The sequence below is a fragment of the Orbicella faveolata genome, unplaced genomic scaffold (genome assembly GCF_042242905.1).
Source record: "Orbicella faveolata isolate gen_17 unplaced genomic scaffold, um_ofav_v1 contig_47, whole genome shotgun sequence".
NCBI lineage: Eukaryota > Metazoa > Cnidaria > Anthozoa > Scleractinia > Merulinidae > Orbicella > Orbicella faveolata.
This window is the reverse complement of record NW_028301577.1, coordinates 14,174,048-14,187,963: the sequence shown is the minus strand read 5'-3', so window position 1 is coordinate 14,187,963 and position 13,916 is coordinate 14,174,048. Positions and strand designations below refer to the sequence as shown.

Genomic DNA, 13,916 nt, shown 5'->3' with positions numbered 1-13,916 from the left:
GGGCTTCATTCTGGGCGAGTTTGAAGAAATTCGATTTTTTCGCTATTTCCAAGTCAAGTTGATATTTAGGCGAAGCTGCTCTTAAAACTAGCATATTTGTTTCAAGAACATCAAATTTCCGCGGAGCAACTATCAGCCGATAGTTCCTCAACAGAAATACACCATTGCTTAAATAGATAGAGACTAGAGAGTAGCGTAGCCAATCAGAGAACGGCATTCGTGATAGAACGTTAGTAGATTTATACTAAAGGGTTTAAGTAAAGTTGTGGTGCTGATGATGCAAATGATATGCTAACGATGTCCTTCCATCATCTGTAAACTTTTTGGAGTAATTCCGTTGACTAGTGGGGTTTAAGGTTGGGGGGAGGTTGAGGTCTTACATGGAATGGCCACATGGAATTCTCGTCCCCCGAGTGCCTCCGAGTAGCACTGGGGACGAGAATGGGCGCGCAGCCAAAACTCGCGCATGCTTATTACGTTTTCCGCTCTGAAACTCCAGTCTTTGTCATACTTCACTTCTAGTACTGGCAGTCGTGCTAGTAATACTTCCAGTTAGCACAAAGCATACGCGTTAGCTTAATGCTAGCCATGAATTTCACAATTTTCACAGACCCGGCAGTCCGCCTTAAAATTGCTGAGCAACAAGAGGTATTTTAAATTAGGTTTGGTTATTTAACTTGTGTATTTGTGATAGCAAGTCTACGAAGACACGGTAACGGTCAGTAACCATTTTGATCTGGGTAATGGCCGACAGGTAGCCACCAGCTCAACTTCAAGCAACCAGTCACCCCTTCCCCTAGTGACGTGGTCTACAACAAAGACGCCGTTGAACGAAGGAAGACTATACAAGACGGACGGGAAAAGAAGAGCTCGAAATGTGGAAAGCAGTCGAAAATACAGGAAAAGAAGGTGACTTTGCTAACAGATAAACTAGCATAAAAAATTCAATTGGATCACAAAAGACGTTACAGTTGACTTATTGAGATTCTCTGGAGAAATTGTTTCTCCAGAGAAAAGATATATTTTTAAGGGAGTTGCGGAGCTATTTTTTATGACAAAAAATTTAAATGTTCCAGGGACTGAGTAAACTAGACCTCCGAGGCCAAGGTCACACTTTCTGTTATTGAAATGAACACGCCGATAAGGTTTGTAACATCTCATATCTCCTTACTTTTCTTTTCAGGAGGGAACGTTTTCAAAGTCTGGAGCTGGCAAATAAAAGACTGCAGGAACAAATTGAGGAAGTAGACAGACAGCTTCAGGAGCTGAATTTTGCTTTCCATCAGTTTGTGCAACATGCAGAATGTTGTGAACACTGCTGTAATATAAGGATAGGAGAATGAGTTCCCGCATCTGTAGTGTATATATTGGTCATGACTTTGACCAGGTGACCTTCCAGACGTCGCAGAAGCAGGCGTCAGTTTTATGCATTAATAGTTGAGCACTTTACTGTGGAATTTGTGATTTCAATACTCCAGATTTATCCATGTATAAGGATTTTTTTTCCACTTAAATTTAGCGATGGCTACCGTAATTTGGTATTTTATGTCAAAGTGTCATTGCGAAATAAAGTTACACTGGCCCACGTTATTTTGAAATTTCTTCACTATACGACCAATTTCTGTTGGAGGAAAAACTACAAGGTAATGACAACATTCTGTCTCTAAGATCAATGTAGCCCATAAGTTTTACTTAAGAGGGGTGCTATTGCTGTGAGACAATGTTTAACCACTCAGGCATTTTTCTTAACCCTATTTAGCCTGGGGTGGGGTGGGGGGGCTGATTTCACATTTTTATAACTTAGACAACATTGAAGCTGTCAGATCAAACTTGTGACTTTTCCTAAAATTTATCACAGATAATTTTGGTGTGTCAATTGTTTGGTCGCGTGACTTGACATTTCAATGGACACCAGGTCTTCGAAGGGTGTTTCACCAAAAAAAAAAAAAAACTTGAACAACTGTTTATGAGAGATTTTGGAATTTATCGAGATTCTAAGCCAAAATCTTTACAATTCTTGTATTTTTTCTTAGGGTTAGGTAAAATTATGGTGCCATATCATCATGACATGCTATATTTGTGCCATTCTGGTGCTACTGTTCCTGGCACATCAAGTCAGAGATAACTATCATTAGGGCTTCAAGTTCATTCATGTCACATCTGATTGGTTTTAGCTAGTGACGCAATAACAAATAATTTGATTGTGTGTTCATACTTTTCTAATTTGAACTAGTAATATAGAAAAAAAACTCTATTAAGCAATTAGATTATGAGTTCGAGATTTCTATCGCGCGATAGCTGATGAGGGTGCAGCCCAAGTCAACTATCACACATAGAAATTCAGAGCGAACAATCTAATTGTTTTAGTATAAATCCACTAGTCATTCAAAACTTTATCTAAATCCTCTTCACTGACACTTCGAAAATGCCAAGAAACAGCCATCATTTTGTTAACAAGAGCATGCTGCTACGCTACTCACTATTTATCACAGAATAGATAGTGAGTAGCGTAGCCAATCAGAGAATGGCATTCATGATAGAATGCTAGTAGATTTATACTAAGATATCATAGACTTATGACATTTAACAGTATGGCTGGCTTAAATCTCTTGGTTTTATTCAAAATACTGTTAGCTTTTTTATTCAAAATATTGCAATTCTTAACTCTGAGTAGTAGGTCAAACAAAGCTTAAAAAAACTGACATACATATAATATATATATTTTTGCTGGCAGGTGATTGGTCTAAATACAACATGAGACTGAACATGTCCCAGCTAAAACTCGGGAAAATCACAATGATATTTCCCAATTTTCAAAATTTGCGTGTTGGGAAAAATATTTAAGGATAATAAACAAAAAAGTCCCCATTTGACTGTGAAAATATGCTTGGATATTTATCTGCAGACATTATCTGTTACTTGAAGCTCAAAATTTTCCTCGAGCTTTTGTCTTGGAAAACTGAAGTGTTAAACAGTATACTGAAGTGGTGTAATTAAGGTGATTTCCTTGAACTTCAAAAAACGTTTTTTTTAATTGAATTTCTTGATACTTAAAAGAAAAATAGTTATTTATCTAGTTGACAGCTTGTTTTACATCATCTCCTCTCTAAAAAACAAGTGCTAACAAAATTCCATGTGTCAGAATTTAATATTAGACCTTTTTCGCTTGGGCAGGTTGTTTTCCCATTACAGAAAACATGATATTCTCTAGACAATTGAAAGGCCGCGTGCAAGAACGTCCCCTAGATTTTTCGGCCATTTTTGAAAGTGCTTAAAACTAGCTGAATTTTGGCATGTGGGCTTCGTTTCACCTGACAAACATTGCTCTGAAGTTTTTTTCGCTGGGTTGCTTTTCGTTCTCGAGAAATAACGTATGCAAAAAGGCACACAGGTTGGAAAAACCGAGTGGTTTATTGCATACGCAATATCTCGAGAACGAAGCGAACTTTAGCGCGAAAACTACGGGACATTGCTTAACATACCTGAACGAAGCTGCATGCGAAATTTGGAGCGTTTTCGACAAAGTTCACCTTTGATTAAAATACCTGACGCCCTTTTCCCGCCGAGTCCTTCAAATAAACGAAGCCGGGCCTTTGTTATGATAAACAGAGCCGATCCTTTGTTATAATAGCCAAGCCAAGCCTTTGTTATAAGTCGAAGTCTCGCCTCGGTTTATTATAACAAAGGATCGGCCCGCCGCGACCGCAAGGACTTTGATTTTACTTAGAAACAAGCAAAATGTCAATTTCACGCAACTTATAACGCGCGACGGCAAGGATGTTGATTTCTCTTAGAAAGCAGCAAAATGTCAATTTTACGCAACGTAAAAGCTCAAAAATGTCGATTTTACGTCAAAAACGGTTTAAATGTTGATTTCATGTTAACCCGTGACGGTAGGGATGTTGATTTCACATAGAAAACAGCAAAATGTTAATTTTACGCAGCGTATAAACTCAAAAATGTTGATTTCAGGTCTAAATAGGTAAAAATGCTGATTTCACGTTAACGCGTGACGGCAAGGATGTTGATTTCACTTAGAAAACAGCAAAATGTTAATTTCACGCAACTTATAAGCTAAAAATTGTTGATCTCAGGTCTAAATAGGTAAAAATGCTGATTTCACGTTAACGCGTGACGGCAAGGATGTTGATTTCTCATAGAAAACAGCAAAATGTTAATTTCACGCAACTTATAAGCTAAAAATTGTTGATCTCAGGTCTAAATAGGTAAGAATGCTGATTTCACGTTAACGCGTGACGGCAAGGATGTTGATTTCACTTAGAAAACAGCAAAATGTTAATTTCACGCAACTTATAAGCTAAAAATTGTTGATCTCAGGTCTAAATAGGTAAAAATGCTGATTTCACGTTAACGCGTGACGGCAAGAATGTTGATTTCACTTAGAAAACAGCAAAGTGTTAATTTCACGCAACTTATAAGCTAAAAATTGTTAATTTCAGGTCTAAATACGTAAAAATGTTGATTTCACGTAACGCGTGACGGAAAGGATGTTGGTTGCACTTAGAAAACAGAAAAATGTTAATTTCACGCAACGTATAAGCTCAAAAATGTTGATTTCAGGTTTAAATAGGTAAAATATGGCGGCCGGAAAATAGTGTTAACAGCTGGAACTTACTTTGGTTATCTGGGACAATGATTATCTGCCCTGAACAAATAAACATCAAATAAGCACTTTTCCAAATACAGCAACGTCTTAAATGGCTAAAAATCACGAGACAAATACATATTTTTCGACAAACGCGATCGTAGCTTTATGTCACGCACCGCCCAACAGATTAACAAATTAACCCTTCTGCGCAACGTACGGGTCTCCATACATCTGCATGTCCGCTGATCCCAGAAGTTCAAAACACTACAAATCATGCCGATATGAAATAAAATCAACGCAACCTGGATCACAGATCTATGTTACAATCGATCGCTACTTGTTGGCCATTATTACCTTTAAGGTGGTCTTATACCTAAATTTTTTTTTTTGCAAAACAACTCTGTGGAACAGTTTTGGTATCACGTTAAAGGACTTTGCACTCTGACTTCAAAAATGAGCTTTTCCAGCTCACGTGCCATGATAGTTAATGAATAACTAGCTCCTTAGTGTTAAAAAGTGGTGTTCATTATAAACACGATAACGTAATAATGAATGGTTCGAGAAGTATGGAATTAAGTTCATCCTGTCCATAAGCAAGTTGTCCAGGAGACAAACCTCAGAAAATAGTGTTTTGAGGGGGTTTTTCTCGTGAAATGTTGAAAAAGTGTATTAATATTAACTAATATTAACTATATTAACTAAATAACAGGAAAAATTTCATAAATTGCAAATTTTGGAGGTTTAAGACCTAGATAATTGTGACCTTCATCAATGTTGAAAATTTGACAACATTCGGTTAAAATCCAGTGGAGATATCGTGTGCGAGATATTGATGATCCGTCTATTTGGTCATTTTGAGAAATAAGGCTTTAAAGTTTTACTTCGGTCTCCGAGAGCCCAAATTAGCCCTGTGAACTAGGGGGGGGGGAGGTTAGGGGCAGGGGGAGGGGTATATTTAAAGGTTTTACATAAATGTTTCATTGAACACCCGAATACACACCAGTCATAGAAATGTTATCCAAGTATAAGGAGCGTATAAGATGGTAGAAGAAATAATGTTCAGGACCATGATGCAAAATTCTCATAACTACACATCTTTAAAGAGTTTGTGTAAAGTATCATTAAAATGTATTGAATTTAATCCATTTTGTGAGTACTTTTAGACTGTAAACAATGGTTGCTATGGGTGTTGCTATGTTGAAATATAGCTAGAAGTGTTCAAATTTCTTAATTTACACGTAAATTCAGGAGTAATTAGAGGAAAATCGTTTCAAAATACGATTTACAAATGGACAGGGATGTTGAATCTCCCTGTTCCAAAAAAATGGTTTTCTGGAGAAAAATTTATATCTGAGAGTATAAGACCCCCTTAAGGTTACAGTATACCTTCGGGTCGGCAATTTTCTTCAAATTTGGATTTTTGGGTCAAAATAGTGGTCGAAGAATAATCTCTTATTTCTGAAAAAATTTTTTGAAAAAGGCTTAATATTGGCGGAGAAATGACGGTTTTACGTTTTCACCGGAAGTAAAAGTTTACCGCTTGATTGACAGCCCTATGGCGCGTATGCAATCAACCGAGACGATTTTCGCGGGAATTACCTATATGGATGTCACGAATTGACTACTCAGTTGATCAGCATTGTTGTTCTGACTACCCAGCATTTTTGATATTAGGCGTGTCTCTATTAAGTTATAAGTAAACATAGACCACGTTTAAACCATGGACCGGTTCGAAAAAGCGAAAACAGCGAAGAACGAATGAAAATACATCAATGAGTGAAGAAGCGAAAGTTCGCCACGCGGATGAAGCTATAGCTATCGTATAAGGCGGGCAAATATTCGTGGTAAGAGAAAAGAAAGGTTCTGTAAAAATGTCGGAACTTGACAGCAATAACAGGGATGCTGACAGAGACTCTTCTGATGAGTCCGATATCGACGAATCGTCGGACTCATTGAGACCATTTGAAATATTATCCATGCACATTTGCCCACACACAGTTGCCCTCCACGCTATCTTTTCTTTGTTTCCTTCGCTCAGCCACTCTAGCGTTCGTATCCTTCTTAGTCTTCCCCATTTTGCCAGACCAGCTTCAAGAAAAACCGAGCTGCAGAAAAATTATCTCTCTGCCTTCGGTTCCTTGAGCGCATTGCGAAACACAAGAGTTTTTTAGGGATTCGCGCGTAAATTTCACCAGGAGGTTAACGGTAGTAAAGTTTCCCTGCACTGATTGGCTTAGTTATCTGAGAACCCAGTTGAAGGCGTTTGTGGGCGGAGTTTGTTTGCGAAGCAGAAAATTTTTCTTAGCGCTGTTTTCTCGAATAAATTTTTTCACTTGAAGCAGACACTTTAAAGAGTTATAACTCAAAGGGAATTTGTTCAATTGCTCTTAAATTTGGACAGTGGCTAGTTTAACATATAAACTACAAAAGCGTGTCTGGGAATTGTTAATTTCGAAATACTTTTTCTTCGAGAGCGATTTTTGTACGATCACTCCACATTTTTTTAATCCTATTTCGAAAGTGTTCTGTAATTTTTTACTGCAATCGAATATGCCAAAACGCAGACACGTTTTTTAAGCGCTTTGGGCCCTGAAACCGAGGAAAACATTAAATTGGCGAAAAACGAAATTCGCTTTGACTTGTAGCTTTCGAAAGGTGATTCGGGCGCTCGTATTTAGTGGTCGTAAAAAATTCGACAATTCATTTTCTTTCAAAATTCTTGGTATAGTTTGATAGCCAGCTCCATAAGCTTTAATTTGATATAGGGGTTTAGGTATCTACAGCTTAAACTGTACGCGCTACATCGCTTGCGCGCGAGACACCCCTGAAGGTATACTGTAACCTTAAATGAAAAAAGCCGAAACAATCTAGTTACCAGTTCGACAAACGCGAGCAGAACGTGATCGCAATGCATGCCGGGGAGGGTCTTTACACCTCGTGCGCGGGAAAACATGGCGGTCGATACAAGACAAATTTTATCACTCTAAAACCAGTTCTCGCTTTCCAAACTTTGACACTAGCAACGCTTGGCAAATGGGCCACAACTCACGAGAGGGTATTTTTCTTGGGCAAGAACTGCTCTTGGACTTTGGTGCCTGGCTCGATCTGACTTCGAACGCCGATAACACGATTACGGTATATCAGCTACCTTCGAAGTTTCAGAACACATTTTGATTCTTTAAAACGTGCTGACGACTTACGGGTTTATCGAGGCTTTATGATGCCTCTCAACCACCAGGCAGGCACACAAGGTACTTTAACACTATGCTTAAGATATTAGTTGACAGAGCTCTAATGCGGCCACTAGGGTTGGTAACGCTACCTGACAAATAGGGGCGTCTGACATATAGGGGCGCTATATCAAAATACCAAAAGTTTATCATTACCTCTGCATGGTTAATGTGTCACACTACCAATAAATGGTTTGTGTTAAAATGACAGCTTTTGACTTCTAGTCAGTAGCGACTATTAGAGGAAGGAAAAGACTAATAATAAATCGGTTTGCTGAGCTGAGGTTCGCAGAATGGAGGTGTCAAGAAATCTAGATTCACTAGATCCACAAATTCAAGTCTCAGTATGAATAATGTGGAGCATTTTTCAGGATTTCGTAATTCTTAAGAGATCTATAAATGGCTGAAGTCTCCTACACGTATTGCCACTCAAGTTCAGTAAACTTTAATTTGAATGGGGCGATCTGTTTCTCAAATTGTTACAGAATTGATCCAAATAACTTAAGCCACGCGCAGATCTGGGCTGTTAGGTTTTGGTGAATTCATAAATGCTTCATGTTTTCAATATTGATTAATTTATCTCGTAGTCTCTTTCGCAGCCGTTATTGTGAAGGAATCTGCATCGTATCTATGACGGGAAAAATACAATACTGATCATTTTAAATGTCACGCAATAAAAAAATAAATACAACACCAATACAGTACCAGTGGATAAAGTCAAGAAATAGATAAAGAAGATCATTATTTTTCTTAGTGTTAGGTCTTTGCGTTTTCCCAGAATTAAGACATTCGTATAACTGTTTCGCACGAAATTACGGAGCTCACAGTATGGAAACGCCGTGTTGGAATACTTTCGTGGTCAACCAATATGGCGGCCGGAAATAATCTGGAGCTTATTTTCGCTATCTAGGCTACTGATTATCTGTACTGAAAAAAGGAGCATTTACAATTAAGCACTTTTCCTAATGCTCTAACTTCTAAAAAGGCTAAATAACTTGAGATAGTTATATATTTTTCTACAAACGCGATCGTAACTCTGTGTCACGCTCAACTGCCATCAAAATACGCGTGGTTGAAGTGTAAACAGATATAAATTAACCATCTCTTATGCCTGGCTCTCAAGTTTTGTTTTATGTGCATGTATTTAGAGAGGTAAGATTGGAGATATTAATAATTCCCATTTACGACAAACAGCATATATTAATGTTTCTGCATTTCTCTTGTATACTTCACGCACCTGACATATAGGGGTGCATGACAAATAGGGGCATCTGACATGTAGGGGCATCTGACATATAGGGGCGTCTGACATATAGGGGCACATGACATATAGGGGCATCTGACATATAGGGGCATCTGACAAATAGGGGCGTCTGACATATAGGGGCATCTGACATATAGGGGCGTCTGACAAATAGGGGCGTCTTACAAATAGGAGCATCTGACATATAGGGGCACATGACATATAGGGGCATCTGACAAATAGAGTCATCTCACATATAGGGGCATCTGACAAATAGGGGCACATGACATAGGGGCATCTGACATATAGGGGCATCTGACAAATAGGGACGTTTGACAAATAGGGGCGTCTGACATATAGGGGCGTCTTACAAATAGGTGCATCTGACAAATAGGGGCATCTGATATATAGGGGCACATGACATATAGGGGCACATGACATATAGGGGCATCTGACAAATAGTCATCTCACATATAGGGGCATCTGACAAATAGGGGCACATGACATATAGGGGCATCTGACATATAGGGGCATCTGACAAATAGGGACGTTTGACAAATAGGGGCGTCTGACATATAGGGGCATCTGACATATAGGGGCGTCTTACAAATAGGTGCATCTGACAAATAGGGGCATCTGATATATAGGGGCACATGACATATAGGGGCATCTGGCAAATAGGGTCTTCTGACATATAGGGGGATCTAACAAATAGGGGCATCTGACATATACGGGCGTCTAGCATATAGGGGCATCTGACTAATAGGGGCACATGACATAGGGGCATCTGACATATAGGGGCATCTGACAAATAGGGGCGTCTGACATATAGGGGCGTCTGACATATAGGGGCACATGACATATAGGGGCATCTGACATATAGGGGCGTTTAACAAATAGGGGCGTCTGACATATAGGGGCATCTGACATATAGGGGCATCTGGCAAATAGGGTCTTCTGACATATAGGGGGATCTAACAAATAGGGGCATCTGACATATACGGGCGTCTAACATATAGGGGCATCTGACAAATAGGGGCACATGACATATAGGGGCATCTGACATATAGGGGCATCTGACAAATAGGGGCGTGTGACAGATAGGGGCGTCTGACATATAGGGGTGTCTGACATATAGGGGCACATGACATATAGGGGCATCTGACATATCGGGGCGTCTGACATATAGGAGTGTGAGATATTGGCGATGCCGGTTTCTAAGAGTTGATCGGACATCATAGTTTTTTTCTACCAAATGTATTCTGTTGCCATTCATTATCTTTTGAAAGTGGACACTCTCGTAAGCGGACAGCTCTAGTTACTACCGCCGTCACAAAACCCTGTTTGAACACCCATACAAACTCTGTATTGAGTAATTCCCGCCAACGGAAGCTTTATGTGAAAATTCTCTCATTTATATCTCGCGCGCCTTCCAGCTACTGTACTTAGCTCATGCTCACCCATATTACATTTGAAACTGAGACAATTTCTGATCTTTTACTTTGTGTGAAAAAGTTTCTCATTTCAATCATTCGCCCTCTCTAAACTGTACTTAGCTTGTTTTTCCCATCAAAACGGGGCCCATTTACATTGGAAAGACAATTACGGTTTTTTTACTTTTTGTGAAAGAGTCTCTCATTTCAATCATTCGCTCGCTGCACAATCTACTTAGCTAACGCTTCCCCATGAAAGATAATTACGGATTTTTTACTTTGTGTGAGTCACATTTCAATCAATCGCCCTATATAAGCTGTACTTAGCTAGTGCTCCCCGTGAAAACGGGGCCCATTTTCATTTGAAAGACAAGTACCGTACGGATTTTTTACTTTGTGTTAAAAAGTCCCTCATTTCAATCATTTGCCCTCTATAAACTGTACTTAGCTAGTTTTTCCAATCAAAACGGGGCCCATTTACATTTGAAAGACAACTACGGATTTTTTTACTTTTTGCGAAGAAGTCGCTCATTTCAATCATTCGCCCTCTACATACTGCTTCCCCATGAAAACCGGGCCCATTTTCATTTGAAAGACAACTACGGATTTTTGACTTTGTGTGAAAAAGTCTCTCATTTCAATCATTCGCCCTCTATATACTATACTTAGCTAGTGCTTCCCCATGAGAACGGGCCCTATTTTCATTTGAAAGACAATTACGGATTTTTTTATTTTTTGTGAAGAAGTCGCTCATTTCAATCATTCGCCCTCTATATACTGTACTTAGCTAGCGCTCCCACATCAAATCGGAGCTCATTATCATTTGCAAGACAAGTACTGATTTTTTACCATTTTCATTTGGAAGACAATTGTGGATTTTTTACTTTGTGTGAAAAAGTCTCTCATTTTAATCATTCGCCCTCTATATGCTATACTTAGCTAGCGCTTCTCCATGAAAACACGCCCTATTTTCATTTGAAGGACAATTACGAATTTTTTTACTTTTTGTGAAGAAGTCGCTCATTTCAATCATTCGCCCTCTAAAAACTGTACTTAGTTAGCGCTCCCACTTCAAATCGGGGCCCACTTTCATTTGGAAGACAAGTTCTGAGTTTTGACTTTGTGTGAAAAAATCTCTCATTTTAATCATTCGCCCTCTACATAATGTACTTACTTGGCGCTCCCACATCAAATCGGGGTCCATTTCCATTTGGAAGACAATTGCGGATTTTTTACCTTGTGTGAAAAAGTCTCTCATTTCAATCTTTTGCCCTCTATATACTGCACTTAGCTAGCGCTCCTCCATCAAACGGGGCCATCGACATTTAAAAGACAACTACGGATTTTTTTACTTTTTGTGAAAAAGTCACTCATTTTAATCATTCGCCCTCTCCATAATGTACTTACCCGGCGTTCCCACATCAAACCGGGGTCCATTTTCATTTGGAAGACGATTGCGGATTTTTTACTTTGAGTAAAAAAGTCTCTTATTTCAATCTTTCGCGCTCTATATGCTATGCTTAGCTAGCGCTTTTCTATGAAAACGGTCCCTATTTTCATTTGAAAGACAACTACAGATTTTTTTACTTTTTGTGAAGAAGTCGCTCATTTCAATCATTCACCCTCTATATACTGTACTTAGCTAGCGCTCCCACTTCAAATTGGGGCCCATTTTCATTTGGAAGACAAGTACTGATTTTTGACTTTGTGTGAAAAAATCTCTCATTTTAATCATTTGCCTTCTACATAATGTACTGGATGTCATCATGCAGATTAAGCAGGCCATTTCCAAGGACGACGAAAAGGTTAAGAAGGCATTTAACAAGATTTGGGGTCGCTCTGGTGGATGGGTATCTGGGACTTGTCAGCACGGCGTTATCTACGCTTTGAAGTTTGTTCTGCGCGCAGAAAGTCCAAGGGATTACATTGATCTTATTTTGTCTATGGCACACCAGCCAAATATCGTGGTAAGTGATATGGCCAACATGCTAGTTGCACGTGGACAAAAGAGAAACAGAGAAATGTTTAGCCCGCACAACGGTACGGTTGCTGAACCGACTAAAGAAAATGTGCAAGAGGCACTTGAAGGAAAACTGGAAGTATCGCTGCCATTGTTAAACGACAACTACGTAGGTGGAAATGACAAAGGCAGTACTACAAAGGTGCACCCGGTGACTGGAAGCGATAAGCATTTATGTCTCTTTGATCGATTGCACGAAAGAAACGCAAAGAAAGATGAAGAGGCATTGAAACAAGTAAGGAATATTAAGGAAGTGAAAGGAAACCTTAACACGCAGAAAGATGAGCAGCTCTATCTCCTATACAATCATGACACTAGATATTTAAACCAAATGAAACCAGTAAACCACATTTTTCTATTTCGTTCAAACATTGACATTCATAGTGAAAGGATCAACCGACGTCAAAAAGACGGACTTAGAGCTGCTTTTAAACACCAGATCAAAGTCGATGAAAACGGTTGTGCTGTCCTAGATAAAATGAACAAAATAGTTGTGAAGAGGAAGGGGCATCAGAAGCGGAATATTGCAGGTGACATGGATGACGATGCTCAACAAGCCACTCCAAAGAAGATGAAGTCTGAATCGTGCGACCCATCTGGCTCAGGTTCAAGAAATCAACCGACAGCTGCCCAACAAGCCACTCCAAAGAAGATGGAGCCTGAATCGTCCGACCCATCAGGTTCAAGTTCAGGGAATCGACCAACAGCTGCCCAACAAGCCACTCTGAAGATAATGAGACCTGAATCTTCCGACCCATCAGTCTCGGGTACAAAAGATCAACCCACTGATAACCAACAAGCCACTACGGAGAAGATGAAACCTAAATCACCCCAGTCATCAGACTTAGGCACTCAGAATGGCCCCATTGACGTTGATGCAACTTTACAGCGCCCGCTATCTTTGGCAGATTGTTACTGGATCAAAGATTTGGGGCTTAAGAATCGGGACAAATACCTCATCATGAATGACTACTGGATAAATGATTGATTCATCAATGCGGCAATGAAACTGATGAGGAAGATAGCACCGAATTTTGCCGGTCTGGCAGACGTTATCCTAGCAAAGAAAGATGGTTTTCCCCCTTCGCTCTCTATAGACGGATTTGTCCAAATTGTAAATGTGCAGGGCAACCACTGGATAACTTTGTCTAATGTGCAAAATCTCAGGGTAGAAGTCTCCATATACGATAGCCTTCACGGGGTGGACAAAAATAAAGATACACAGATTAGGTACCCCATAAGCATTGAACAGAGCGTTTGCCAAATAATGCAGCCTCCCAAAGAGGTAACCTTTTTGGTTGACGACGTGCAACAACAGGAAGGAGGGAATGACTGTGGTTTATTTGCAATCGCCTTTGCGACATTGCTGTGCATGGGACGA

General features: G+C 39.5%; 1 protein-coding gene across 1 annotated transcript; it reads left to right on the top strand.

Annotated features, from left to right (window-relative positions):
* The first annotated feature begins 423 nt into the window (after positions 1–423).
* LOC110045176 (uncharacterized) lies at positions 424–1,976 on the top strand. The gene is made up of 3 exons (XM_089279658.1): positions 424–648; positions 755–909; positions 1,184–1,976. The coding sequence occupies exons 1-3, from the start codon at positions 580–582 to the stop codon at positions 1,341–1,343; spliced, it is 384 nt and encodes a 127-aa protein (XP_089135784.1). The 5' UTR covers positions 424–579; the 3' UTR covers positions 1,344–1,976.
* The last annotated feature ends 11,940 nt before the right edge of the window (positions 1,977–13,916 follow it).